The sequence below is a fragment of the Anas platyrhynchos genome, chromosome 27 (assembly GCF_047663525.1).
Source record: "Anas platyrhynchos isolate ZD024472 breed Pekin duck chromosome 27, IASCAAS_PekinDuck_T2T, whole genome shotgun sequence".
In the NCBI taxonomy this organism is placed as follows: domain Eukaryota; kingdom Metazoa; phylum Chordata; class Aves; order Anseriformes; family Anatidae; genus Anas; species Anas platyrhynchos.
This window is the reverse complement of record NC_092613.1, coordinates 3,300,071-3,326,123: the sequence shown is the minus strand read 5'-3', so window position 1 is coordinate 3,326,123 and position 26,053 is coordinate 3,300,071. Positions and strand designations below refer to the sequence as shown.

The 26,053-nt window shown below is 55.8% G+C and overlaps 1 protein-coding gene across 2 annotated transcripts; it reads left to right on the top strand.

Moving 5' to 3' along the window:
• Positions 1-1,472: 1,472 nt before the first annotated feature.
• On the top strand, positions 1,473-25,660 carry AHCYL1 (adenosylhomocysteinase like 1). Of its 2 annotated transcripts, none has more exons than XM_027443523.3 (17): positions 1,473-1,750; positions 14,399-14,510; positions 15,169-15,312; positions 16,168-16,268; positions 16,534-16,636; positions 16,882-16,976; positions 17,830-17,936; positions 18,019-18,135; positions 18,329-18,392; positions 19,785-19,873; positions 20,464-20,534; positions 20,914-21,008; positions 21,085-21,183; positions 21,756-21,824; positions 23,033-23,111; positions 23,538-23,658; positions 23,782-25,660. In XM_027443523.3, the coding sequence occupies exons 1-17, from the start codon at positions 1,643-1,645 to the stop codon at positions 23,786-23,788; spliced, it is 1,581 nt and encodes a 526-aa protein (XP_027299324.1). In that variant the 5' UTR covers positions 1,473-1,642; the 3' UTR covers positions 23,789-25,660. The 2 variants fall into 2 exon arrangements, with proteins under 2 accessions (XP_027299324.1, XP_012950830.1); XM_013095376.5 differs by lacking the exon at positions 1,473-1,750 and adding an exon at positions 3,112-3,291.
• Positions 25,661-26,053: the final 393 nt, after the last annotated feature.

Sequence of the window (26,053 nt, the reverse complement as noted above, 5' to 3'; positions counted from 1 at the left end):
TAGGGGGGGAGTGGTGGAGCCGTTCCCATCGCTCCACGCACGTACAGGAGGGTCAAAAATAATCCCCGGGGGCTTGAAGAAGGCGGTGGGTGCCTGAGACCCTCCAAAATGTGTTTTTATTTTGTATGCCTTAAAAACAGATGATCTGCCTCAGCAGTGTTAAAATGGGGTGGTTTTGGGGGAAAGACCCTTGGGCAGCATGTGGCTCGGCCTGGGGGCACCCTCCCTGCATCGTGGGGGGCTCGTGACCCCCATGCTGAGGGGCCCTGGGCAGCCTGGCCACAGACTGCTGAGGGGGCAGCGCCGGCCCGGGCAGCGCCGCGGGGCCGTGGTTCCCCCCATGGCCCTCAGGCGGCACGAGCCAGCCCCGGCCACCCCTGCGGCCACCCCTGTGTGATGCTCGGCGCCTCCGGCGAGAACCAGCCCGGGGCCGTTTTGTGGCCAGACAGAGTGATTTTGGTTAAAAACGTTATCTGCAGGCCCCAGTGGGTTGTTAACCAAAATGCTGATGTTGGCCCACTCCGCGTGTTGCGGGAAGGCCAACGCCGCGCCCCGGCGGGGTCAGGCCTGGAGGGGCTGTGGCTGGCGCCCGCGGGTGCAGCCGGGCCGGATCCTGGGGCCTGGGGGTGCCCACAGCCCGCGGCCCCCCAGGGCAGCCGGGGACAGGCAACGGCCGCAGGGCCGGGCCCCGCGCCTGCACCCTTGGGGATCCCAGCACGGCACAGGGTGCGGCCCCCCGGCACCGCCACTGAGCGGGGGGCTGTGGAGCTGCGGGGGCTGGCCCTGAGTGGGGTATGGGGTCCGGACCCCCTGGGCTGGGCACCCCCAGGCTCTGCTGGCCGGGGCAGGGGGTGCGGGGCTGCTGCTGCCGGGCCAGCCTGCCCCTGTGGCTTTTTCTGGTGGTTTATTTATTTACTTAAGCTATTTCCCCCTCTTGTGATTTACTTCTTTATTTTTATTTTTTAAATTTTTATTTTTTATTTTTATTTTTATTTCTATTTCTTTTTTTTTAATTTGTGTTATTTCTATTATTTGTGTTACTTCTACTATTTCTATTATTTCTATTTCTGTATTTATCTTTTTTATTATTTATTATTTTTATTACTTCACTTCTTTTTATTCTTTTTATTGTAATTTCATGATTATTGTTGATATTTTTATTGTATTTTCTCTTTCTCTTTTTATTGTATCTTATTGTATTTCTGTTATTTCCGCTGTGGCTGTCACGTTCCCCTCCCCGTTACGGTCCCAGTCTCTGTGTCACTCTCCTGTCCCCGTCCCTGTCCCTCTGTCCCGTCCCGCCCCCCCCGGCTCCCTCCTCCCCTCTCCCTCTCTCTTTGTGCCGCTTTTCGCTCTCCCCCCGCTCCCCGCCTCCGCCGCCAGGGGGCGCCCCCGCGCCGCTCCCGCTCCTCGCCGCGCGCGGCCTCGCGTGCCCGCCGGGTGCGTGCTGACGTCAGCGCGCGCCGACGTCACGGCGTGGCAGCCTCCGGTGCCGAGCGCGGCTCCCGCAGTCCCCCCGCAGCGCCGGCACCGGAGCCTCCGCCGCGGGATCGCGCCCCGCGCCCCGCCCCCAGCCCCCGGCCCCGTGCCCCGCGCCCCGGCCCGGTCTGCTCCGCCTCGCCCCGCCCCGCCCCGCCGCAGGATGTCGGTACCGGAGCCCGCCGGCGGCGAGGAGGCGAAGCAGGCCAAGGAGGCGGAGGACGCCGAGAAGTTCTCCTTCATGGCCACCGTCACCAAGGCGCCCAAGAAGGTACCGGCACCGGGGGGGGGCTCCCGGCACGGCCACCGGGGGGGCCTCGGGGCCGCGCCGCCGGGGCACGAGGTCCCCGCGGGGCTGAACGCTGGGGGCTGGGGGCGTCCCCGGAGGCGTCCCCGGAGGCGCCCGGTCCCCGGGGCACGGCCCTGCGGGGGGGTCGTGGCCGCTGCTGTGGCTCAGCTGCCTCGGAGGCAGCCGGGCTGGGGCCGGGACCGGCAGCTGGAGGCGGCCCCGGGCCCGGCGCTCTGTGTCCGGGCTGAGGACGGAGCCCGGAGGAAGGAGCGGAGGGACGCGGAGCTGGGACCTGCCTCCTGCAGGGGGGGCCCGGCCCGGCCCGAGCTCAGGGGTGGTTTTTTTTTTCCTTTTTGTTGCTGTTTTCTTCCACGAGGCTGGGAAGTTCCCAGCGTGCGGCTGTGGCCGGCTGAGCTGGGAGGAAGAGCAGAGCAGGCTGTGAATCCTGAAGCATCCTGCGGGGCCAAAATACGCGCAGGAGAAAGCAATGCCCCGTGTGCCTGGGGGGCACCGTCCCAGCATCCCGAGAGACGAGGTTTGCTTGTTGCTGGGGGGTGTGGGGCAGTTTTATTTCCTTGAATTTGCTGCTGTACACACAGGCTCCTTGCGCGGTGTGAAGAGCACCCGTCCGGCTCTGCACTTGCTGCGGCCTCTCCCAGCTGGGTGCTGATATGAAAGGTGCCCTGAGCAGCACGAGGCAGCGGAGGCTGATAACATCAGCAGGCAGCGAGATCTTGGGGATCGTGCGATGCAGCTGAGGTCAAGGAACAGAATGCTTCGGGCCACTGTTCTCCTTGCCTGGCTAGTTCCTGCAAATAGAGCTCGGTAATGGCGAAGGCGTTGGCAGAAGGATAAAAGGACGGAACGGGAGAATTGCCCTCCTGAGATAAGGCACTGACTGCCTCCAGCTCAAGGCGTTTTCGGATGCCTTCAGAGCAGGATCGCAATTAAACCATTACAATGCCTTCCAGTTTTAATGCAAGTCAGAGCTGCTTATTGCAGTTCTCAGTGTGGCCTGCGAAAAAGAGGCCTGAGACGTGATTCACCTGCGTCAAGGTGGGGGATGTCGTGCGTGGCCTCCAGGTGTTTGGGCTCCTTGAGCTTGGGGCTGCAGCTCGCATCAGATGCTTGGGGGTGGGGGGGGAGGGTGGGACTGTGGCCAAGCCGAGCACAGGCTCGGTCTCCTCTGCGTGACCTGCTGCTGAAGGGATTTTCAAAGAGGGGCTTTGGCTTGTTCTGATGTTTGGGTAGTGCCAGCGTGCAGCAGGAGGGCTGGTGTGAGCCTGCCCACGTTGCCGTCCCCAGCTTGAGGCCCCTCTCGGCCTGAGGGGAGGACCTCGGGTGCAGCTGGAGCTGCGTTGGCCCCGTGGATGCTGTGCAGTCTGTGTCTCCCTTGCCTTTGCTAACGCTGCCCCGGGCACTGGCGCGAGCCTGAGCAGCGCAGCACACTCAGAGGATTGCTGACGTATTTTTTCCCCTCTTGTCATTGAGTTGTTTAAGGTGAAAAAGTGAAACAGCAGGAGGTAAGAGATTAAAAGATTAAATATGATCAACTCTGGATTTAAGTTGGAGCCGCAGCAGTAGAGGTGAACAGAGCTGTAGCCTTTCTGCAGAAATGCGGCTGGTTTTCCTCCAAGATCTGGGGTTGCCTGGCTCCACTGAAACTCCTTTTTTGCTACTGTTTATGGGAAATCGGTCTGTCAGCAAAATAACACCAGCTTTGGTCAGAGCGAGGCGGTTCCTTGGTGGGGAGTGGTTTAAAGGCAGAGGTGAGTGATGTTGAGCCTTGTACTTTTTTTCAATGTGTGCCTTGATGTTGCAGGGGGGTTTTGGGGACACTGAGGCTTGTGTCTTGCCCAGGTTAAGTGAAAACGGGCATGGGGGTGAAGGAGAGCTGCAGGGTAGGGTGTGCTCTTCCAAAGCCCCGTGTGTGCCTGGGCATCTGCACTTCTCTGCCCTGGGGACCCACAGGTGCCCTTGGCAGCAGTTTCTTTTCCAGTCTGCATCAGCTGCTCGGCAGAGCCTTAAACTCCTGGCCGTGCTGTGCTGTGGGTGCCCTTGAGCCTGGGGGATGTGGCGCTGTCCTTGGGGACTGGTGGCAGAGCAGGGGATGGCTCTGTAAGCCCTGTCCCTGTTCGTGTCTTCACCTGATCCGTGCCGTGTCCTTGTTGCGAGGGCTCGGGTGCCCACACGGGCTGCGTGCCCTTTGCGTGCCTCCCTCCTGTGCAGCCCGCTCCTTCCCAGGCGGGTGCTGGCGGACAGACAGACAGACAGACGCTGTCCCTCTCTGCAGACAGATCTGCTTATTCATGCAGCTGGAGCGTGAAACGGGCTGCGGCCTCGGACTTGCCCTCGGGGAGGTGAGAGCCGCACGGCAGCCCCGCACCCCGAGCAGCCATGGAGCCCGTTGCCGGCCCGCTGGGCTCGGTGTGGTGGCCCTGCGGATGCCAGTGCCGGAGGAGTCCTGCGGAGGCTGCGCGGCAGGGATGCTAACGGGGATGCTAACGCACAGCGCCGCAGCTTTGCAGTGGTGCTGAGCCGGAGCCGCGCGGGGGTGGCAGGCGGTGGGAGCAGGGGACGGAGCTGCCGGTGCCCGCAGTCCCCTGGCAGGGCTGTCCCCCGAGCATCCTCTCTGCTGTGGCTTTTTGAGGTCGCCTGCGGGGCTGCTCTCCTGCTGTTGAGCTCTGCCTGACCTTGCTGCGGTCCGCTGCTTTCTGTGCAGCCCCTTCCCGAGGCTGGGTTTTCTGCCGGTCCTGGCTTGTCTCTGGTTCCTGCTGTCCTGCCGGGGCCAGATGCTCACAAATTCGCCTTCCCCCTCGGTGTGCAGGGGGAATAGGGCTGCCCTTGTGTGTATTGACACTGCTCCTGGAGTCACTCGTTTTTCCTCTTTAATTTCATCCCTTAGACGGACTGCTTATAGATCCTTGTCTGCCTTTGTGAGCTTGTCCATGGCTCTGGCCACCACCTCCTCCAGACGTGGTGTGCTTGATTGTGTTTGCTTCCTTGCCCAAACCATCGTTTGGTTTCTCATCACCTTCTCCCAGCAGATTTGCCTTCCCATCGAGATGCCCAGGCTGGGATGCTGCTGGAGGGCTGCTGCTCTGCAGAGACCTGTGCGGTGGATCTGGCCTTTCTCAGGGTGTAGGGAGGCAGTGAACACGCTGGGTTAGAGGGCTTGGGGCTGATCTGGCTGGACCCCTGATGAGTGTTAGGAACTGAGGTGATTTACTTGGTGGTTGTTCGGGGCTGGCAGCAGGCAGGTCACTGGTGGTGCTTTATTAAATGACAGAATCTTTAATTATTTCTGATAGAAGTTGCTCTTTACATGTATGTCCTTCTCATCGCCCAGACTTTTTGGAGAGTCTCAGTGATGTATGTAAGGGAGGCCTCTGCTTGTGACCCAGCACTTCTGCAGGGTCAGAAAGTGCTTAATTAATTAATATTGAACTGAAGAGCAGGAAGAAGGGAGACTTTCTGGGCTCTGACACAAACCATCTTCAAAGCGATGTGTCAGGGTGAAGCACCTGAAGCATCTCAAAAAGCGGCTGTGATTCTATGAAAACAGTCCAGTTTTGCTTGTCTGTTCTCCCCCTCCTTCAGCACATGAGGTGGGTTGTTTCCGCGCTGCTGGAGGTGGAAAAGGAGGTGCATGTCCCTTCGCAGCACCACCCAAAAGCAGCTCCTGTCCATTGACAGTGCAGTGTGCCTGAATGGCACTGAGTCTCCTGGCCCCGCTGGGAGCCTCCTTCCCTTCCCTCTGGACCCTGGGAAGCCTGCTGGCGGCAGGAGGGTGCTGCTTTCCTTTGGCCTCACCCCAAATGTGCAGTTGCCTTGTGGAAGGACTTGTCTATGCTGGTACTTTCTTTGGGACCCCGTCCTTTTTTGCTGCGCAGATGCCGGAGCCTGCTCTCGTGCTCCCTGCTGGGCATGGGGTCTTGCTCTGGAAAGCAGCTCCTGGAGGCCAGCCTGGAGGTGCCCTTGCAGATAAGCAGCCGGCTCAGCGCAGGGCTGTGAGCTGAGGACCCTGCCCAGATCGTTCCTTCCAGGAGCCAGCACGTTCCTTGTCCCAGGTGTTTGAGCAGTGCTTAGTCAAAGAGATTTGCTCGTATCTGGCCGGGCCTTTTATCATCAGCAGTTTCCTGCGGGCAGTGCTGCTGTTTGCAGAGGGCTTTGCTGCGCTTCCTGCTCAGCCCTTGGACTGGGGCTGCTTATCTGGGGGGCTCTGACCCGTGTCCACCCAGCAGCTCGCGGTGCCGCTGGAGGCGGCTGGCCCGGAGCCCCTGCCGCTCCCGTGGGGCGCAGACCGCAGAGGACCTTGTACCAGTGCTACAGCAACACGCGGCCTCCCCTTCCCAATCCCAATAAGCGTGGGGACAGCTTTGGGGCTGCTGGGGGGGGCTCTTGGAGTCCCACGGAGCGAGGTGGTTGAGAACCAGGGCAGGAGGTGGGAGCTGGAGCCTTTCGTGCCTTTGGGAGGCCACCCTGGTTGCCCTGTCGCGTTGGGCTGCTTGAACTGTGAATTTTAATTACACTCGGGGATCAATACGGTGGCCTTGGTAACGAGCTTATTGCTGCTGCAGAATCTGTTTACTTCAGGTTGGTGACAGCCAAAGAACTTTGGTGGCCGAGGACATGATGTTCCCGCAAGTCAATCAGGGCGCGTTGTAATGCGGGTGAGGCTCCCCAGCCCGCGGCGGTGGGGACGGCTGCTCCTTGGCTGCTCCTGGAGCCCGCTGGCAGGGCCCGCGGGTGCTGCTCGGCTTTGCGGGCCGGGCTTTGGGTGGATGCTGGTTTACGAGCGGGGTGCGGGTGCAGGGAACGGCTCCTTGCAGCCTCTGCAGGGAGAGGGAAGGTAGGCGGCGTGGAAAGGAGCCTCCTCGGGGCTTTGCCTCGCTGAAACTTCCTGATGGCCTGCGGTGTGAGGATCAACCTGTGCCTGCTGTTTTCTCTCTTCTCCTTCACCTCCCTGCAGGGAGCCCTGAATATTACAGTTTTGCACCATGGGGAGAGGCTTGTGTGGAATCTGGGCAACTTCTGGAGTGAGAACACCTGGCTTGGAGCTGTCTGCCTCCTGCAGGCAGCGCAGCCTGTGTCTCCGTACGTTTCAGTTCCTTCTACAAATACTCTCTGCACTTGCTGTCCCCTCAAGGAGAGCCCGTTCACTTCTTAGCCCTCCTGCAGCCTTTAACTTCATGGAATGAATCCTGTTTGCAGGAGGCTCTGCCCTGGCATGCTGGGTCAGTGTCCAGGAGAGTGACGTGCGTCCGTCCTGGTAGTGAGCCCTGAGCAGCAAACCGCCTGCACTGAAGCCTGGTGTTCCTCTCCTGCCTTGCAGCCCCTCCAACCAGATGCAGAAAACACAGGACTTCTCTAAGGCTGAAAGAGTCCATGTGAGTGAGAGGCAGCTGTAGGTGATGCATCCATGGAAATACCATTGCGAGGGGCTGGTGGGCAGTTGGCCAGGGCAGGGAACACGAGGAAATAGCAGAGCTTGTTGTTACATTTCCATCTGCATGGCTATTTCCCGACTCGCTGAGATGTGCTGCAAACGGGCCGCTTCTGTTTGGATGCTGATCCTGCCAGGCATTTTTCTCTAGAGCCAAGGCTTAGGGATGGAACACCTTTTAAGTGTGGCTGGAGTCAGGGTGGGGTGGTGTTTGCCATATTCATCTCTTGAAATACTGGGACGCTGCAGGCCAGTTCTGGGGAAGAAACGGGGGCAGATGGGACACTCACTGTGCAGGGAACCAGGGCTGAACAGGCTGGTTTGCTCCCCAAGCACACGTGATGATGCCTTAGGGTTAGGGAGAGGTTTGGGGTTTTCTTGTGTTTGGCTGCTGGCTGTGGCTAACCCTCGCTCTGGCCTGTGCAGCGGGGATGGACTCTGAGAGTGCTTCCTCATGTTCCCGTGGTCTTGTCCAGCTGTGACTGTAGATGAGTTTGATTTAACTCAAAAATCAGAGTTAATTACTGTTACACAAACAAGTTTCTGTGGCCTTCAAGCTCTAAAGTGGCCAGAAACCCCACTGGGGCTGTTAGTCCTCCATCTGCCTGCCAGCCCCTGTGGATGGCTTAACCCAGCAAGGGGGCTCCAGTTAATACCAGTTACCTTACTGCCTGTACCTGTGGTTTGCCACGGGTGCACAGCTGGGGTGTTGCTGCGGATGTGCTGCCAGGCGGTAGGGCTGTGATGTCTTTACACCCCTCACAGCCAGCTCTGAGCAAGAAGCCCGTTGAAGACTTCTCCCAGGCTGTGCTCTCCCTGTTTCCAGGCCTTATCTGTCCTCTGCATCCCTTGCTATCTCTGCTGGGGGGACGTGTGAGCTAATTAGCTGACCCAGCAAGCAGAGCTGATTGCTTTTTGCACTGTGGAAGGCGATGCTTTCCTGCCCGGGTAGCCACAGCCCCACGCTGCAGCGTGCTGGTTTTCTAGTGTTAACCTCTGAAACACCACGGGCGTTCACTGTCCTTAAAGACTGTGGGCACCTGACCTGTGCTATCCCTCCGCTTTACAGTGGGAGCGATCCTTTACCTCGATTCCTGGAGTCCAAGGACCAGGTGCCTTATCTGCTGGGGGAGAGCTCTTGGCTCCTGCTGGAGGGAGCACACCTTTGACCTCAAGGCGTTTATAAGGCAGCAATTACTCCCAGTTACTCTTTAACAGTTGGACACTTAAAATCGCATTTACTTTATTTAATCCTGTGTTCTGTTTATTTTTCCCTTAACTAGCAGTCACAGTGATTCCCGTGATGGCTGAAATCTTGTGGCTGTTTCCAGCCTATTAACCTTTGGAATGGACCCATTTTGTTCCCGGTGTTTCTTTTCTACCGAGCGTTGGGTCTCGTGTGAAAGTTCTTAATTTTCCTCTTGTACTCATGGAAACTTTTTTTTTCTTCCCAGTGCTTTACCCAGCCATCTCATCTGCCAGCGAAGGATGGAGGCTGGTATTAGGGCTTGGCTGGTTTACTTTGCCAGGACCTCAGTGCCCTTTATTTCCTTGTCGGGAACGGTGTGAAGGTTTCCAGACAGAGGCCTGGCTGTGGTTCCTGCTCAGGGAGTTGGCTCTGCCTTGCCAGTAGAAAAACCTGCCCTGTGAGCCCTCCTGGAGCCAAAGGCACAGATTGGAGTGGCACTGAACGTGGCAATGATCCCACTTGGGTCTGCAAAGTCGAGTGGCACCCTTGGGTGGCGAATCTGCCCAGCAGCTCTTGGTGTCAGCGCACTGAAGCCCTTTGAGATGCCCTCTAAGATTTGAGCTGGGGAGCTGTCATGTCCCTGAGGAGCTGCAGGTGAAGTCCTCTGGTTGTGGAGGCCGTGCCTGGAGCTGAAGCAGGTCCTGCTCATGGACATCATGCCTGCAGCCCGTGCCGTGCCCCTGCGTGCTCTCCCTTGGTGCTCTTCCAGGTGTGGGGAGGTTCGGAAGATGCTGATGTTGATGCTGGGCTGTTCTCTCCTGTGTCCCTGGCTGGCTGTGTGTGGGCAGCAGGCGGTGATGGCTGAAGCCCTGGGCACTGCTAATGCACCTGCTGTCTGGGTCTGCCCTGCCTCCTGCTCTGGCTGGGTGCCTCCTGCTGCCAAACTGATTGGAGCTGGCAGTCTGGTTGTGCCGTGAGCTTGGCCACAGCCTCCTGTGAACTCGTGCTGTCCCTTGCCTGCTAGCCTTGCGCTGGCTCGCTTGGCCAGAGCTGGGAGGAGGTGAAATGGGCTGCTAGGACGGATCGTGGAGCCAGGTGCACCTCTGAAGCCCTTCTGAAAGCCTCCGCTTGCTGGAGGTTTGGGGCAAGGGATGGTGAGAGGTCGAGGTGGAAGCTGCTTGCTGTGGCTTGCTGGCTCTGATGTCCCCATCCAAGTGCCTGATTTTTCCTCTTTCTGTCAGTCCTTGCAGGATGCTGCAGACTAGAAATGCCCCCTGGGGCTGGATAATCCTCACAGGGTAGGAACCTGAAAACACCTGTAGCTGCCTTAACGGTTTCTACCCCAAAACCACGTGTGTCCCGTTGGGTCCCGAGCAGGATCCGTGTCCCCTGCGTGCTGGGGGCTGCGGCCAGCCCACGGTGGGTCCGTGCCCCTCGTCTAGACGCTGCTGTCCTTTGGGAGGCTGCGGGAACGGGGCTGGGCTAACCCAGCCTGCAAGTAGGGCAGAGTGGGTCTGAGGACAGCGGCAGCGCTGCCTGCTCGGGGCTGCTGCCAGCGATTGTGGCAGGAGGCTGCGGGTCACTTCGGGGAGGGCTGTTTGCTCCCCATTAGGACATTTTGGTCCTCTCCAGACCCTGTGGTTGCAGGAGCGGAGCCCAGAAGAGTGCTGTCCCCTCTCTGGGGAAGTGGCCCAGGCAAACCTGCTGCTCTGCTCTTCTTATTGACCTAGAAAAGAAGAAAAGCCTCATGCTGTTTTTTTTTTTTCCCTCCTCTCCCTGTTGGCTGCTGTGTAGCTGAAGAGACATCAGCCCCTGGGGTGCTTTTTCCCTTCCTTCCTGCTGCATTGACTGAACGTGATGACTTGCTTCTGAAAATAAGTGAATTTAAACAATTGCTGTTTAGAAATGTCCAAGCTCACCAGCACGGCAGGACTCGGCTCTGCATGAGAAAACAGTCGTGGCTTCCCTGGGGGAAACCGTGCTGGGGGAATGGACTTTCTGCAGACAACGAACCCTCAGCAGTAGCCTGGGTGTTTGAAGCTTCCCATCTCCAAGCCTGCAGAACTCAAAAAGCTGCTGATAAAGTCTGTGTGCCTTAGCAGCAGCTGAGTGTAAGTGGTTTTAGGTGGTTTGCTGCTTTCTCATCATGTTTGGAGCTCAGAGCCTGTTCTTGTCCCCATTGTGTTCCTGCAGGGCAGAAGTGTCTGCAAGGGCACCTTCCTGTCCCAGTGTGGCTGCACCATCGCTCACCTTGTCTGTAAGGAGAGGGGAAAAAAAGGGGTAAACCCGGTGGCTCCCTTCCCTGGGGTATGGGGGAGCCTGGCGCCGCTCCCCGGCACGTGTCTGTTCCCTGTGGAGCCTGTGCCTGGAAGAACCGGGTCAGCGCCTGGCCTGGGGCTGGCCTGGAGGTGGTTGATGCCTTTTCAAACCCACGTTCTCCTTCCACAGCCCAAGGCTGTGCAAGGCACAACCAAGCCGGAGGGGTCCCTGCCACTGAAAACAAGCGGCCGCTGTTGGAAGTCGTCGGTCGGCGTGGGGATGGGTGTGGATGTGTCAGGTTTTGCAAGGGGAGAAAATGTACTTCAGCCTTGGTGGGGGTGACTGAGAGCCGGCAGCATTCAGCACTGCTGGGCTCAAATTTGGCCAGCTGGTGTTGGATCCTGCAGGGCTTCTCCCTGAAACCCCGCTGTACCAAGCGAGGAGCCTGGTGCAGGGCTTGGTGCCCCTTGGGACCCTGTTCCCATCTCCTGCTGCCCAGCCCGAGTGGGGAAGCGATGCTGACCTGCCGTGGAAAACACACGGGCTCTGTTCTGGGGCGTACTGCGCAGAGAAATCAGTGCTCTGTTGCTTTGTCTCCTCGGTCGTGAATTGCTGGGCCGAAAAATATTTTCCTTGCTCTCAACCATCGTGCTCCACCCGGCTGGGAAAGCCGCTTCCAGCAGGACGGAGGCTGGGACGCGGTTTGTGAGCGTGCCCCCTGCAGCCAGGCGTGGAGCCCCTCGTTCCTGCTCCCCTTCTGCCCCTGCCAGCCCGGCGTTGTGTGGCTGCCTCTGCAGCCCCCGGCCATTCGTTCAAACTCCTGGGGCATCCACGGGATTACGAGATTTTCTCCTTTGCTTTAATGCAGCTAGAGAGTCTGGCACGTGGAAGGTGACGCGCTTCGCCTGGCCGCAGTGCCTGCTGTCCCCCCTCGTCTGCCTCTCGGCAGGTTGCCGAGGCTGCGTTAATTTGCTGGGCTTGGAGGGGGCCTGAGGTGCAAATGGTGCCTTAGATTTGGGAGCTGCTTGTGGTGTTTGGTGATAATTTTAGACAGGGCAGATTTTGTTAAGCTGCAGAGTTGAGATGAGCCCTGGTAAAGCCACGGCGGGGATTACTGTGGTTAATTCAGCGCTTGGTTTCCTTAGCAGTGATTTTTATTCTTCCCTGGATTCTGACTGGTCCCAGAGCTGCGTGCTTCCCCCAGAGTGGGGCTGTGCCCGGGAGCTGGCTCAGTGTCCGCGACCAGTCCCTGAGGAGGGACAAGAGTCTGGAGGGGACGGCGGAACACGGTGGCAGGTAGATCTCGCCTGTCGTGGCGGCACGGGCAGAGCACTTCCACATGCAGCCCAACCTCCTTCCCATCATGGCCCAAATGTGCTTTCCTCCAGGAAGCCATCCAGGCCACACAGATGCTGTGCCCCTGCCTGGGGATCCGATGTCCTGGAAGCTGTAAGCAGGGACAGCTGTGTGTCTGTGACCTGGGCTGCAGCAGTGAAGCCTGGCTTATCTGGTGGTTTGTTTCTTTTACCTCCTGGGTTCACACCTTTCCTGGAAATGTTTTTCTGAGATGGAGAAAATTCCCCAGCTAACACTTTAAGCTGTTTTAATGCCAGCAGCTGTTTTATGGGGCATGTTTACACCCTCTGGTTTGATGAGCTGCCAGAGGAAGAGTTGGGGAGGACAGGGTGGAAGTCTTGCTGTGCTGATGTTGCTGTGCTGATGTTGCTGCTCTGTTTTCGCCCTGGAAATGCCCACCAGCAATTTGCCGATGCAGAGTTGATGCAGGCCTTTCTCCAGCTCTCTGGTGGAAGATTGACCCAAGCGGCAGACATTGGAACCGAGTCCAGCAATGCCATTCTTGGCTGGGGACCAACAACAGCTCCAGCCCCGAGGACACTGCTGCTACCTGCCTGACGCCACTTGCTGGAAGCATTCCCGTACCTCTTATCTCCTGGCATCCTGCAGCTAGGATGCCCTCGGGTTCCTCCCTCTGTGCTGAGCAGCCTAAAAGGATTGCAAAACCAAACCTGCAAATTCCATTTAGCATTCTTTTTCCTTCCACTAATGCAAATTCATGCAATTTGTGTCTGAATCACACGGCGTCTGCTGGGAAGGCTGGTCTGGGCAGCAGATGCCAGGCTGTTCTGTACCCAGTGCAGAGTTGCTGGCTGAAAACCTTTTAGCAGCAGCACCCACAGAAATGCCTGGGATGCTTGCCTGGGAGCGCTGATGGACCTGGCCTGCAGAAAGGGTGTCTTCAGGCTGTCTCTGGAGGAGACGCTGGGTTTGTGTCCTTCACCCGCGTATCCTCCTGCTAGCTTGGACTGTGCAGTGGGCTTCGCGTCCCTGCTTCCCCTCCTGAGCAGAATACCAATGCTGCTTTTGGCTCCTCGGCTGCCTTTCTCCAGAAGCTGTCTCCATTTTACAGCCCAAATAGCCGTAACAGCACAGCAGCCGCCCCGTCTCAGGCTCTGCAGATTCTTCCTTTCTGGGACAGATGGTCTCAACTAAATGGCTTCATTCTTCTCCCCATGAAGACTGTTTGCCGCATCAAAGCTTTTGGGGAGCTTCTGGGGTTATTGTGACATGGAAAACCCCTCCTTGAGGCCACTGTGGCTTGTCTCTTTCCATCATCTTGATCTCTTCAGGACTCTTCTCGAGGTCTCCTGGGTCCGTAGGGATGCTTTGTTAATCCCACTCCCTGTGATGATGTTTCATCCCTGTTAAGTGGCAAAATAAAATCCTGCAGCAACATGATCAGAGGGAGGAGACCATGCTGGGGGTCTTGGTCAGCAGGGTGGGGGTCTCCTGCCTGGCAGCATGCCGGGGGGGTGGGCATCAGCCTCTATTCCTAATTCCCTTTAATCTCTGCTGTCTTTCTCTTGCAGAAGCAGCAATAGGGCTTTTTCTGCCTGATCAGACGGCATGTCAGCAGCAGCAGAGCAGTTTGGGGCTGTTTTTCCACTGCTTTGATGAGCCAGCTGTAGGTGCTGGAGCCTCGAGTTGCCTCTGGCTGAGCTAGGAAGGAAGGGTGGCTGATTTAGGACTTCTTTTACAATGGAAACATCTGTAACACACAGGAGATTGAAAGTCAATGCAATGTCAACTGCTTTTTGTTGAAATGTTCTCTCGTTGGGTTTTCCCCCTGCTTTTAGTGTTGCTTTTGGAAGAATGTGCCGTGTTTTTAACCTGCGGGATGCCCTGCTCCTGAGAAGGAGCCCAGAAGCACCAGGGATCTACTTTTCTAACAGGACCACCCCAGCTTTCTTGCCGCTGCTGCGTTTTCAGGCAGGACCAGGTGGACCTGATTCGGGCAGGGGCTGCTGGAGCCTGGGCTCCTCTGAGCTGCGTGGGGACCTCTGCCTGCCCAGTGCATGTCTGGAGGGTTGCACGGTGCTTGTGTTGTGTGGGCAGTCAGACCTTTCCTGGAGGAGTGTTGTGAGCCAGAGGAGGGCTGAAGGGGATGTTTCCAGGCCTGCTGGGTGCCTTTGGTTTGGTTTTGTTTTGTTTTTTTTTTTGTTAACTTCAGGTGTTAGGCGTCGAATTGGCAGAGATGACTGGGCTGAGGAGGTTCAATTTTGGGCATCTGTTCCTTGAGCCATTTGGTACTGCTCATTTCTGTGTCTAGAGCAGTCAGGGTGGACTGAAGGGAGCCCTGGGCTCATACAGCCTGTATGATGGCATGCCATGAGGAGCACCTGCTGACTTAGAACTTCTCTTCCTTTGCATATCTCAGCAAATCCAGTTTGCAGATGACATGCAGGAGTTCAGCAAGTTCCCGACCAAGACTGGCCGCCGGTCGCTGTCCCGTTCCATCTCACAGTCTTCCACAGACAGCTACAGCTCTGGTAGGTGCTGGGATGCTCCGTGCTGCTGGGTGGTACTCAGGTGTGGAGGCGATAATTCTCAGGCTTTCTGAAGTTCAGACATTGATTTATTTTTTTTTTTTCTTCCTTTCCTTTTCTCTTGGTCTTTCTCTGGCAAAAGCTTTTTTTTTTTTTCCCTTCCCTACGTGCTGAGTGCTGGGTTCTGTAGAAATCTAGAAATCCAGCCTGGTGCAGAGCTGTCTCTCTGGCAGTGCCTTGTGCTCTGAGCAGATCTCACAGACTGGGTACATGCAGCATGAGGAAGTCTCTTAGTGAGCTCCAGAAGATGTTGGGGAAGGGATTATACTATTTGATTGCCTCCTCTCTGGCTATGTGGACTTCATCCATATTCCACAAAGCTGGGTTTTAACTTACCTGCCTTTGAGAGGTTTGTATTTTGGTAAACCAGCCTTATTCACTCTCATAGTTAAACTTCAGTGCATCACTTAGCTCTGGGTTGTTTTAGAGAATGAGAGTGCAAAATCCCTTATGGGCATTGGCTTTCCTTGTGAAATTTGTAGTTAGAGCCATTGGCGTGTGTGTGCATGAAAGCCGGAAAGCGAAACAGAACAGAAACCTGCCCAAAGGGTGGGTCGGAAAAGGGTCCCTGGGGTGACATGCGCTCCTCTGTTGGCTTTAGCTGCCTCCTACACAGACAGCTCTGATGATGAGGTGTCCCCCCGTGAGAAGCAGCAAACCAACTCCAAAGGCAGCAGCAATTTCTGTGTGAAGAACATCAAGCAGGCAGAGTTTGGACGCCGGGAGATTGAGATCGCCGAGCAGGGTAAGGGAGTGTGGGATGCGAGGGGTTTGTGGGGCTTGTGGCTGGGTCCTGTGCCCACTGGGGGCAGAGAACTGAGACGAGGTGATTCCCAAAATTCTCATTATGGCCTTGGATAGCCTGACTGCACTGTCTCCCACCCCCACCCCCAAATCAGCAGATGATGTGGAGAAGAGCTAGACGCAGCAGCAAGCATTAACAACGTGTTGCATCCATCTTCTAGTGACAGCGAGTGCTCTTGTAGGGTTTAATGTCCTAGTGGCTCTGGATGGGAAACCTCAGTGGGCAAGGGTCCTGCAACGCCTTCAGAGACACTAAAACTGACTGCCCCAACCCCCTCCCCTGGGGCTTGCGGGAAGCCGAGTTACCATTTCCCACAGGGCTGATTGGGTAACTTTGCTTTCAGGCTCCTTTTAGACACATGCTACAAAGCCAGAGAAGGGGAAGACAATACAGGCACATTTAGAGCAGCTCTTTTGAGATGTGGCAGCACCGTTTATGGCTTTATGTGCTTTTCCTCGGTGTAATTCTGCTGCCAGGCTGGTGACTCCGTAGCTGGGGCATATTGGTTACCTGCCATGGGCAGTGCCTGCCCTGCACCCTCTTTGTTATGTGGCTGGGAGGATGCTGTGTCCTGAATGGCTCTGTCAAATGATGGATGATGATTGTGTCTTGATCCCAGTTTGGACAGAGCAGTCAGACTGGGGATGGGGAGTTTTCTCACTGGCTGTATGACAACTACAGGAAGAACTGTGGGGCTGGATGTGTCCCGTGAGACCACTGAGAGGGGAGCAGGTCTGGCAGAAAGGAAGTCCTCCAGAGTAAGCCATCATTAAAACCTCTCTTTTCCTTTTGCAGATATGTCTGCTCTGATTTCACTCAGGAAGCGAGCTCAAGGGGAGAAGCCTTTGGCTGGAGCTAAAATTGTAGGCTGTACACACATTACAGCACAGACTGCGGTGAGTGGCTGCTTGTTGGGGGCATCTGGGGTGGGAGAGACCAGCTTTTCCCTGGAGAGGAAAGTCTCTGAAGTCTCCTAGCCTTGAGGAATTGGTGGAGGCACCTTCACTTTTCTGGTAACCTCTCAGAGAGGTTCTGCTGCCTACCTTTTCCCAGGGCGATATTTGCTGAAGCCGGTCCTTGCTCATATAATTCCTGGCTGCCCATAGCACAAGGCTGTGCTCGGGCTGTGCTGGTGCTGTGGCTCACCCTGCTGTCTCGCAGGTGCTGATCGAGACGCTGTGTGCGCTGGGAGCGCAGTGCCGCTGGTCTGCCTGTAACATCTACTCCACCCAGAACGAGGTGGCGGCCGCCTTGGCAGAAGCAGGTGAGTACAGCTGAGCCTGGGTGAGCGGAGTCCCTTCCAGTCCCTCTCCTGGCTCTGTGGCCTTGTTCTAGGAAAGGGTTGGACCAAATATCTTTTAGGGAGGGATAAGCAGGTCTGCTGTTGGTGTGGGCTGGGATTTGATCCCTGCGTGGCCCTCCTGTCTGTGGCTTTCCCAAGCTGGCCAAGCAGAAGAGAGCTCTGCCAAACTCAGCGGGTGCCAAGGATACTCCTCTTTCTCCTTCTAGGTGTTGCTGTGTTTGCCTGGAAAGGGGAGTCAGAGGATGACTTCTGGTGGTGCATTGACCGCTGTGTTAACGTAGAAGGCTGGCAGGCCAACATGGTAATGAGCCTTCTTCCAGCCCTTCCTCTGTGGAGCGGTCACTGGGGACTCCTCACCCTTCCCTTCCTGGGGCTGTTCCTAGGAGCGTGCTGGGGCTGCGTCGGCACCTGCTGGTGTTGCAGATGCCTTCGAGACCCTGCTAAAGCGAGCGTCCTGCAGAACGGCAGCTGGAGCTGGGCTGGGGGCCACTGTGAGGGTTATGGGAGCTGTGGAGGCAGTGTCCAGAGTTGTATAGCCCAGTGGCATGGGAGCATCTCCTGCCACAGCTGCCAATGAGCTGAGAAGTCACAGAACCTCTTTCCCCAAAGGGGCAGCCCCATGGGAGCTGCCCCAGCTGCTGCTGTCTTGACACAGATCCCATCTGCAGGGGTCTTTGAGGGAGACCTTTCCCTTGCTGAGAGCCAGTGATGCCTCTCGCTGCCTTGGCTTAGGGTCTGTGATGACCAGTCATGCGAGAGCATGTGGCACAGGGCTGTGACAGCTCCTGTAGCCTTTCCTCTTGGCTGTTTGCTTTTGGAGCACAAATGTTGTATCTTCCTTCCAATCTCAGACTGTTTAGTTAGTGCTGTCTGCGGTCGTGTTTCCAGGCTGCAGAACAGTAGCAGGGGCAGAAAACCCTGCTAGGGTTCATCAGCTCCACATCCTCCCTTCCAGAGGAGTCCCTGAATCACTGGCATCTAGGAGAACCTGGTAGTCCTGGTCCCCAGTCTTCAAACAGCCAGTCCCCAGGCCCAAATAGCCTTCCATCAGTGCCTGGAGATCCTTTCCATCTCTATCCCCGTCCTGTCCCCTGAAAGTGCTGTTCCCAGTGGAAAGACTGACTGCCCCATGCTCTTACTTGCCTGTTCTGTAGATTCTGGATGATGGTGGGGACCTGACCCATTGGGTTTATAAGAAGTACCCCAACATATTCAAGAAGATTCGAGGGATCGTGGAGGAGAGTGTGACTGGTGTGCACAGGTAGGAGGTTTGGGAAGGCTGATCTGAAGATCTCTTATCCAATTGCTGCTTTCTGCTCTGACCTGGCTCTGTCCTCTTCCAGGCTGTACCAGCTCTCCAAGGCTGGGAAACTCTGTGTCCCGGCCATGAACGTGAATGACTCTGTCACCAAACAGAAATTTGACAACCTGTATTGCTGCCGGGAATCCATCCTGGATGGGTGAGTCCATCTCTTTTCCCCATCCCCACTTCAACTCTTAATGGTGGATTTGGCTCTGGTTGCTCTTGAGTGGAGACTGCGCTCTTTGCTGCTTCGCCCTCACTGTGTGTTTGCAGGATTTGGTTTTGGGGCTCCTTGCTGTCAGCGGTGTGCGCCTGACTAATCCCAACACAGGTCTCTCTCTGTCCCCCAGCCTGAAGAGGACCACAGATGTGATGTTTGGAGGGAAGCAAGTGGTGGTTTGTGGCTATGGGGAGGTGAGTTTCATAAGCCGTGAGTCAGCCTCCTGCCCAGCTGTCCTTCCCCCAGGCTGTCTCCTGCTCCTTCCCTGCTCAAAGGCCACTCACCTTTGCTTGATATAGGAGATCAGATCGGGTGAGCCATTATGGGGGAAATCTTGCTAGAGCCTACTGGGAGGCTGGAGAACAAGCATCAGGTTTCCCAGCTTGCCTGTAGATTAGCTGGGCTGTAAATATGACGGCTGCTGGGAGCGCTGGCCTGAATTATAACTACCCATGGGTGCACCCGTCTGCTGTCCCTGGACCAAGTTCAGCATCCAGCCTGGCTGTCACTCTGCCTGTGACAGAGGAGGTGGAGGGGCGGGCTGCATCTTGCTGGTCGATAATGTTCTGGCAGGGGGGAATCGTACCGCAAACTTGTAAATGATTCTGCCCTGGCAGAGCACGGAGCCGGGAGCTGACACCTTCCCTCCATCTGTGCGCTGTCTGTGTGGGTGTTTATCTTCCTGCGCTGCAAAGGCCTGGCAGTAGCTGCAAATGCTCTTCCCGGCAGGAACATGCTTACTAATTTATTTAGACACCGGTGGAACCCAGCTCTGCTTGACCAAGAGGTTGCACTGGCTCTTGCCCAGGCCCTCTGTGGTGCTGTGTGCTTCTCTAGCTGTGTGTTGTGCTGGGCGTTGTCATCTCTGGGGCCTGTCCTGAGTTTTACTGGATTTCTGCACATCAAGGGAGCCTTTCCACCCTCAACGGGTTTCCCTTTGGATGTGGGTTGGAGTCCCAGTTTGTCCTTCCTGGCTATTTTCAGTAATTGAGGTTGGAGCTGGGTGATAAGTGAGGGTGTCTCTGGAGACGTTCCTTACCCAGCAGAGCTGGCCCAAAAACAGGGCTGAGCATGGGCATGTGGAGACTAGCCAGCTGTTCGTGTGGGTAAGTGGCACGGAGACCAGGGCTTTGCTGGGATGTCCTGTGTAATTCTGTAGTGGAGAGAGAGGGCTAGAGTTGGAGATGCTTTAAAAGGAGCTCTGCTCTCCCACATGCTGATGTGGGAAGCATGGGAAGGAGGATTTGTCCCCCCCATCAGTGCAGAACAGCTCTGAATGTCAAAGCCCTTTGGTTTAGGGGCAACTGCGGGAAGTACACGCTGATCCATGCTGTGCTGACTGGGAGTGTGGTGGTTTTAGAAGCTCCTGGTGGCTGTGCTGGGGGGGCAGGTGGCCACGAACAGGGAGCTGGGCACATGGTACCCAGCAAATGGGGCTTCTGCCTTGCTGAGCTGCTCCTGGCGTTAGGCAGAAGGGCAGCTGTAGTGTTGCCCAGCCTGGGATGTACTCTGGCGGTTTTGGGGAAGGGATTTCAGCACTCAGTGTGTCCTGCATTTGGCTTCATGCTGGTGCTTTGCCTCTGCAGGTCGGCAAGGGATGCTGTGCTGCTCTGAAAGCCCTGGGAGCGATCGTCTACGTCACGGAGATCGACCCCATCTGTGCTCTCCAAGCCTGGTGAGATGTTAAACGTAGCTTGTGAGCACCTCTTCCTTCTGCTCTCTGGCTTCCTTTAAAGGCTGACAGAGGCTAAACAGAGCCAGGAGATTCTGTGGCTAATTTCAGAGTGTCCATCTTTTTGGGGTGTGGTAGGGAAGTACTGGGGCGTTTTCAGGACTGGTTCAGTGGTGGGATATCAGCTGCTAGGCACCTGCCTAGCTGGCTTGGGAAGACTGCTTAAGGGTTCCTGCAGGGCTGACTGACTGTTTCATACATCCTCCAGCTCTTACAGCATTTGTGAGAGCAGGTTTGATGCCGGATCCTTTGCACAGCCCCTCCTCTTGCATCTGGCATCTCTGGGGGTGTGGAAAGGTAGCCTGGCTGCTGTCATGAGTGATTCAGAGCTGCTCCAGCAGTGTCTGGACACCTAACTGGGCAACCTGCTGTAGGGAACCTGTTTTGGCAGGGGGATTGGACCTGATGATCTCTTGTAGGGGTTGGAAGGGACCTCAATTCTGTGTGTGATAGCACTGAGACCCCTCCTGGCCTAAGGCAGAGAGGGACCGGGCTTCTCCTCCTCATCGTGGTTCCAATCTCTTTTTTGCCAGCATGGATGGGTTTCGTGTGGTGAAGCTGAGTGAAGTAATCCGTCAGGTTGACGTTGTCATCACCTGCACAGGTAGGGATGGAGAAGGTCCTGGGTGACCCTTGAAGCAGGCTGAGAAGGAGCAGTTGTTCCCAAGCAGGTGTCTCAAGGGCTCTGGGGCTGTTGGGGGTGGAGGACAGTTCGTTGCCACGTGTTGCTGATTCTACACCAGCAATAGCTACTCTGTGGGGAGAGTTTTTTCTCTTAACCCCCAGTTTGCTGTTTGATTGTGCTCTTCCCCAGCCCCTGGGATGAGGAAATGTTTTTCTGTGGCCAGCCGGGAGGGTGCTTGTCCTGGTTGACATCCACTTGATGTTGTCTCAAGCTGGGCTTCTCAGACCCAAGTGCAGGGAAGGAGAAATTTGAGGGTTTATATTGCCCTTGCCTTGGGTTCATCTGTGCCCTGCCGCAGGAAACAAGAATGTTGTGACCAGAGAACACCTGGATCGGATGAAAAACAGCTGCATTGTGTGCAACATGGGCCACTCCAACACGGAAATCGATGTGGTGAGTGTGCCTACTGGCTGTGTCTGCCCTGTGGTCCTCCCACAGTGACTCCAGCCTCTTCCTCCTGCCCCTGCAGACCAGCCTGCGGACCCCTGAGCTGACCTGGGAGCGGGTGCGCTCACAAGTGGACCACGTCATCTGGCCGGACGGGAAGCGGGTGGTGCTGCTGGCCGAGGTGCGCTGAGAGCTGTGCTGCCACGTTGCTTTGGGCATCTGCAGTGATTTCCAGGCGGGTTGGAGTTTGAAACAGACTTAACCAGATGGAAAGGTCCCGAGATCCTTGGAACCTAGGAGGAGGTTCAGAGCGCAGGAAAGGGTTACTTGATTTTATTTTATTTTTTCTTGAGGTAAGGGAAGTATTGTGCACCACATATAGCCATAGAGTATCTGGTTCATTCTTTTGAGCCAGGAGCCATTTCTGAGAGCCAAACACCGTCTGCATCTGGCTTTGACAGGGTTTCCCACGCAGCAAACTGGCTGGGTGTCTCCTCTTGCCTCTCAAGCTCTACTGGCACTAGGAGGGGCTCCCTGTTTTTAGGGACTGCAAAATCTCCCTGCACCAAATCTGAGGGGTAGGGTGGAAACTAAGACAGAGTCTGGGCAGCCTGGTCATGTGCATGGCCCTTGAACTATTGCCCTGTGGTTGTCCCCTGGCCCAGGGAGAGGGTAGAGGTGAGTCATATCTCAGGTGATTCAATTCGCCTTGGAGGCAAGTTCAGCTCTCAGCACCCTTCTGCTGTCTCCTAGGGCCGTCTTCTCAACTTGAGCTGCTCCACGGTTCCCACCTTTGTCCTCTCCATCACAGCCACCACTCAGGTCTGTACACTGTGGGGCTGAGGGGTGCGAGCGGTGGCGTGTGCCCTGAGGGTCTTGTAAGAGCCTTGGGGTGGGGGCGGTTTGTAAGAAGCTGGGAACCCGCAGTGCTTGGGGTCGTGCTGGCGCCACAGATGTGGTAGGCACCACCTCTTGGCTGGAATGTGGCTAACGATGGCGTGAACTTACTGCTTTGGTTACAGCTGGGAGATAACTTTTAAATGAGTCAGGCTTTGTTCTGGCAAAGTTCCTGTTGTACCATAAGCAACTGGAGAGCTCGCTGAGCACAGGTTTAAGCTTACTTCTAAGCAAGGCTTTGTTTTGTCTTTGGACTTCTGCTTTCTGTATGACAACAACAAAAACACATAACTGGAGTGACTCTTGGAGATCTGGGAGTCGGTGGTTAAATGCTTTTGAGCATCATCACCGTCTCAGCTGGGCGGACATGGCTTGTGTCCTGCAGTTTGCCCTGACTCCACCTTTCCAAAGAAAACGATGATTGAATTTGGCTCTGCTCTGTGATCTGTGCTCAGCGCTGGCCACATGAGCAGCATGGTGCCGCAGGCAGCCGAGGACAGCACAGCCTTTATTCTGCAAGTGGTGGGAGGGTTGCAAACACAGGGGGGGGACCAACATCTGGGCAAAAATCACCGCTGTGATCAAGGGGATCATGCTAATTGTGGGGAATCTTCTTTTCCTCACACTTGTCTGTGTAAAGTGGTGGGGACAGGGGCTGTGTTTTGGACCTCATTCTCAGCTGCATGAACTGGCCCTCGGGAAGATGCAGTTTTATTTCTGTCAAAGGAGAGGCTGTGGTTTTTGGAGCAATGCCGCCAGCTTAAAATGAGCAATTCCTTTATTTCCATGTGATGCAGCAGCCTTACGGTTTAAGGGAGTTATAGCTGCTCCCCTTTCCTTCGTCCTTGTGTTCTGGTTTTCCCTTGGGCTTTAAGCCCCGTGCTGCAAACAGGCTGGGTGGCACCTCATCTCTGACCTCTCTGGTGGTGGTGGGATCCTGGAACCTGGACAGGGATTCACCCTTGGGTAGAAGTACCTCCTTCAGGGCATTTTGGAAATGGTCACCCCCCTCTCTCAGGCTTCTAAACCTGATCTTGACTGCTGGGAGCTTTGTGCTGGTTGCAGGTGTTCAGTGCTGCCTGGCTGGTGGCTGTCCCTGACTGTCCCCGGTCTGTCCCCTGTGATCTCTGCAGGCTCTGGCTCTGATTGAGCTTTACAATGCTCCCGAGGGCCGCTACAAGCAGGACGTGTACCTGCTGCCGAAGAAGATGGGTGAGTGAAGAAACTGCTGTGTCCAGAGCTGCTTTATGCACTGACCTGTCCCCTGACTGATGGGGGGCAGCAGTTTTGGATATAAGGGGAAATTCAGATCTGGGTGGGACAAATCTTCCAGCTAGAGGATGAGTTCAGGGAAGCAGCAGCAATCTTGAAACACTTGCACCTTGTCCTCTTTATTTTCTTTAATGCTCTGTGGTGTGTCAGGTGTCCCTCATCCTGCAGGCTTCCTGCTTGGAGGCTTTCATGTGCCTTTTGGTGCACATCTGGCCCTGCTCGGCACCAGGGCTTGGGCTCAGCTCTGCCACTGGGTTGCCTAATGGTGAATCAGCGATACTAAATGGCAGGGACAGCATAACTAGACCACTGTGTGTTCCCATGCCCTGCTGTGGTGTGATGAGTTCACTTTCCTCTCCTTCCCAGACGAGTACGTTGCCAGCTTGCACCTGCCTTCGTTTGATGCCCACCTGACGGAACTGACGGATGATCAGGCAAAATACCTGGGACTCAACAAAAACGGGCCTTTCAAACCCAACTACTACAGGTCAGTGCTGGCTGGATGTTGCTGGGGACATCGCTTTCCACTGGGAGCTCTGTGACCCCTCTGCAGATGGGAGCTGTGTCCCCAGGTGCTCGTGGCCTCACTGTCACCTCCCTTCTCTTCTAGATACTGATGGACCATACCTATGAAGGACCAGACCACACAAGGCAACATGAGAGATTATTTTTAAAAATCATTTTTTTTTGACCTACTTTTTTTTTTAAACCAACAAAGAAACCTGTTTTTACATTTATCAGTGTGATTTTAAGGTCACCTTTTTTTTTTTTTTTTCCTCTCAAGTTTTCACCCTTTTATGTGATCACATCTCTGTCTGATCTTGGCAGACAACCTGGGATTTGCTTCCTGCTTTGATATGGCTGAAGCCGCTGGTGGCTCCCAGCCCTGGTTCCCTTTCCTGGTGTGCGAAGGGCAATTAATTCCTGCAGTGGTGTTTTTTTTGTTTGTTTTTTTTTTTTTGTTTGTTTTTTTGACCTTTCCAGCCCATGTTAGTCTTGTCCAGGATATCTGAAGATATGGAGATGCTGTTCTACATTATCTTACATTTTTCTTTCTTTGTGTGGATTATCTGCAACTTCTAAATTGCCTTAAAGAGCCCAGTTTTAGCTGCTAGATCTATGCTCCTAGCTCTGCTTGGGAGCAGAGTGGCGCCTGCTGGCCACCTCGTGAATAGGTGACTGTCCCCACCCGGCCAGGGTCCATGTGTGGAGGTGGCTGCTGGCCTGGGTTTGGCTGGCTGGGTACGGGGAGTTCACTGTTCCAGGGTGCTAATCTGAATTTGGATGGGGGTCACTCACCCAGCATTATCCTCATCTCTCCTAATGTGTTTTTTTGTTTGTTTTTGTTTTTTAGCCAAACTGCACCTTAATTGAGTTTAAAACTTTTTTCCCCCTCTTTCTCCTTTTTGATTCTTAAAAAGATGTATTAAAGAGGGGAAAAGCACTGGGGGTGCATCTGGCTGCAGAGTTTGAGCACTTGCTGCATCAGAGCGGCCCCATCTCCCAGCAAGAAGTGAGGGTGGTTTTTAATGGTGTCTGGGTTTTTCAGGGGGGCATTTCACTTTTGTTTCAAGATGGATGCAGAGATGAACCTTCCCCCTGTCCCAGCCTGGGCTCCCCTTTGCTGCCTCATCCTTCGAGCTGGGCTTTCTCAGCTGCCTCCCCTGCCCTCTTACGGTGTTTCAGCTGCTCTCATTGCCTTGTTCTTTCCTCCCCTATCCTTGCTGGTGACAAATATTTCTCTTTTCTGTCTCTTGCATCTAGCCCCAGGACAGGGAAAAGTCCTTGCAACCCAGTGAGGTTTTTCTTAGCTTTTTTTTCCCCCCCCAATGCCTCTTTCTTCACCTGGCGAAGGCCAGAGCACAGCGGAAAGGCCCCTAGCCCTTGGTTCTCTTGTTCCCTTGCTGCCTGTGCAGCCTGCATTGCCCGGTACAGGGCTGTGAGATGCTGTGGTACCCACGAGAGGGCTGCTCTTGCTGCCCTGTCCCTGGGGACAGGGGATGCTGTTTTAGTGCTGGGTTGTGGACGCTGCTGATAGCGGAGGGTGCAATGCTCCTTTTCTCTTGGTGGGGACGGGAGGATGATGCAACCCTGAACGGTGTGGCTTTGATCACCTTCTTGTCCCCACCTTCTCCTCTGATTATCCCTCTGCTGAGCTGCACTTGCCCAGCAGCTATGTGGGGAGCCCTCTGCTGTCCCTAAGATTTCACGGGGGACTGGGGCTTGGGTCTCTGGGGGCCTGGGCTGGGCCCCCCGCCCTGGGAGCACAGCGTCCCCCTCTGTGCCACCCCTGTCGGGCGTCAAACCCGGGAGTAGGGCCTCCAGCTCTGTATAAGCCATGTTGTGCGGGGCAGCCGGGGTGGTGGTGGCGTCGGGCTGGGAGAGAGAGGTTTATTTTGTATATGAATGATTTTTAATGAATGCAATATTAATCCTTGCAGTTGAGCAATAAATCATTAAAGTCTAATTAAACTATTAGGAAAAACAAAGCACTCCTCCTGTGGGCCTTTTGTTTGAAGAGCACTGAATGCACCCCCTGGGGCTTGCATTTGAGCCCCGTGTGTGGCGGGGGCCCTGCCCCCGGGGAGCTCCTCCAGGGCCCTGCCTTTGGGGTCTGAGCCCCCCTGACCCCACTGAGGGGGACTTTGATCTTCTCTGAGCCCCTCTTGGCCCTCTGAGGGACTGAGAGTTCTATGGGGCCTCTCTCGTCCCCCTGTAATTGGGGTCTAAGCACCCCCAGTCCCCTCGGTTTGGGGATTCACTGGCTCAGGGCCCCTCATTTTGGGGTCTGTCCCCAGCACCGCCCCTTCTTGCCACTCCCAACATGGCGGCTCGAAGCCGTCGAGCCGCGGGCGGAAGCGCCGCTCCCAGCATGGCTGCGG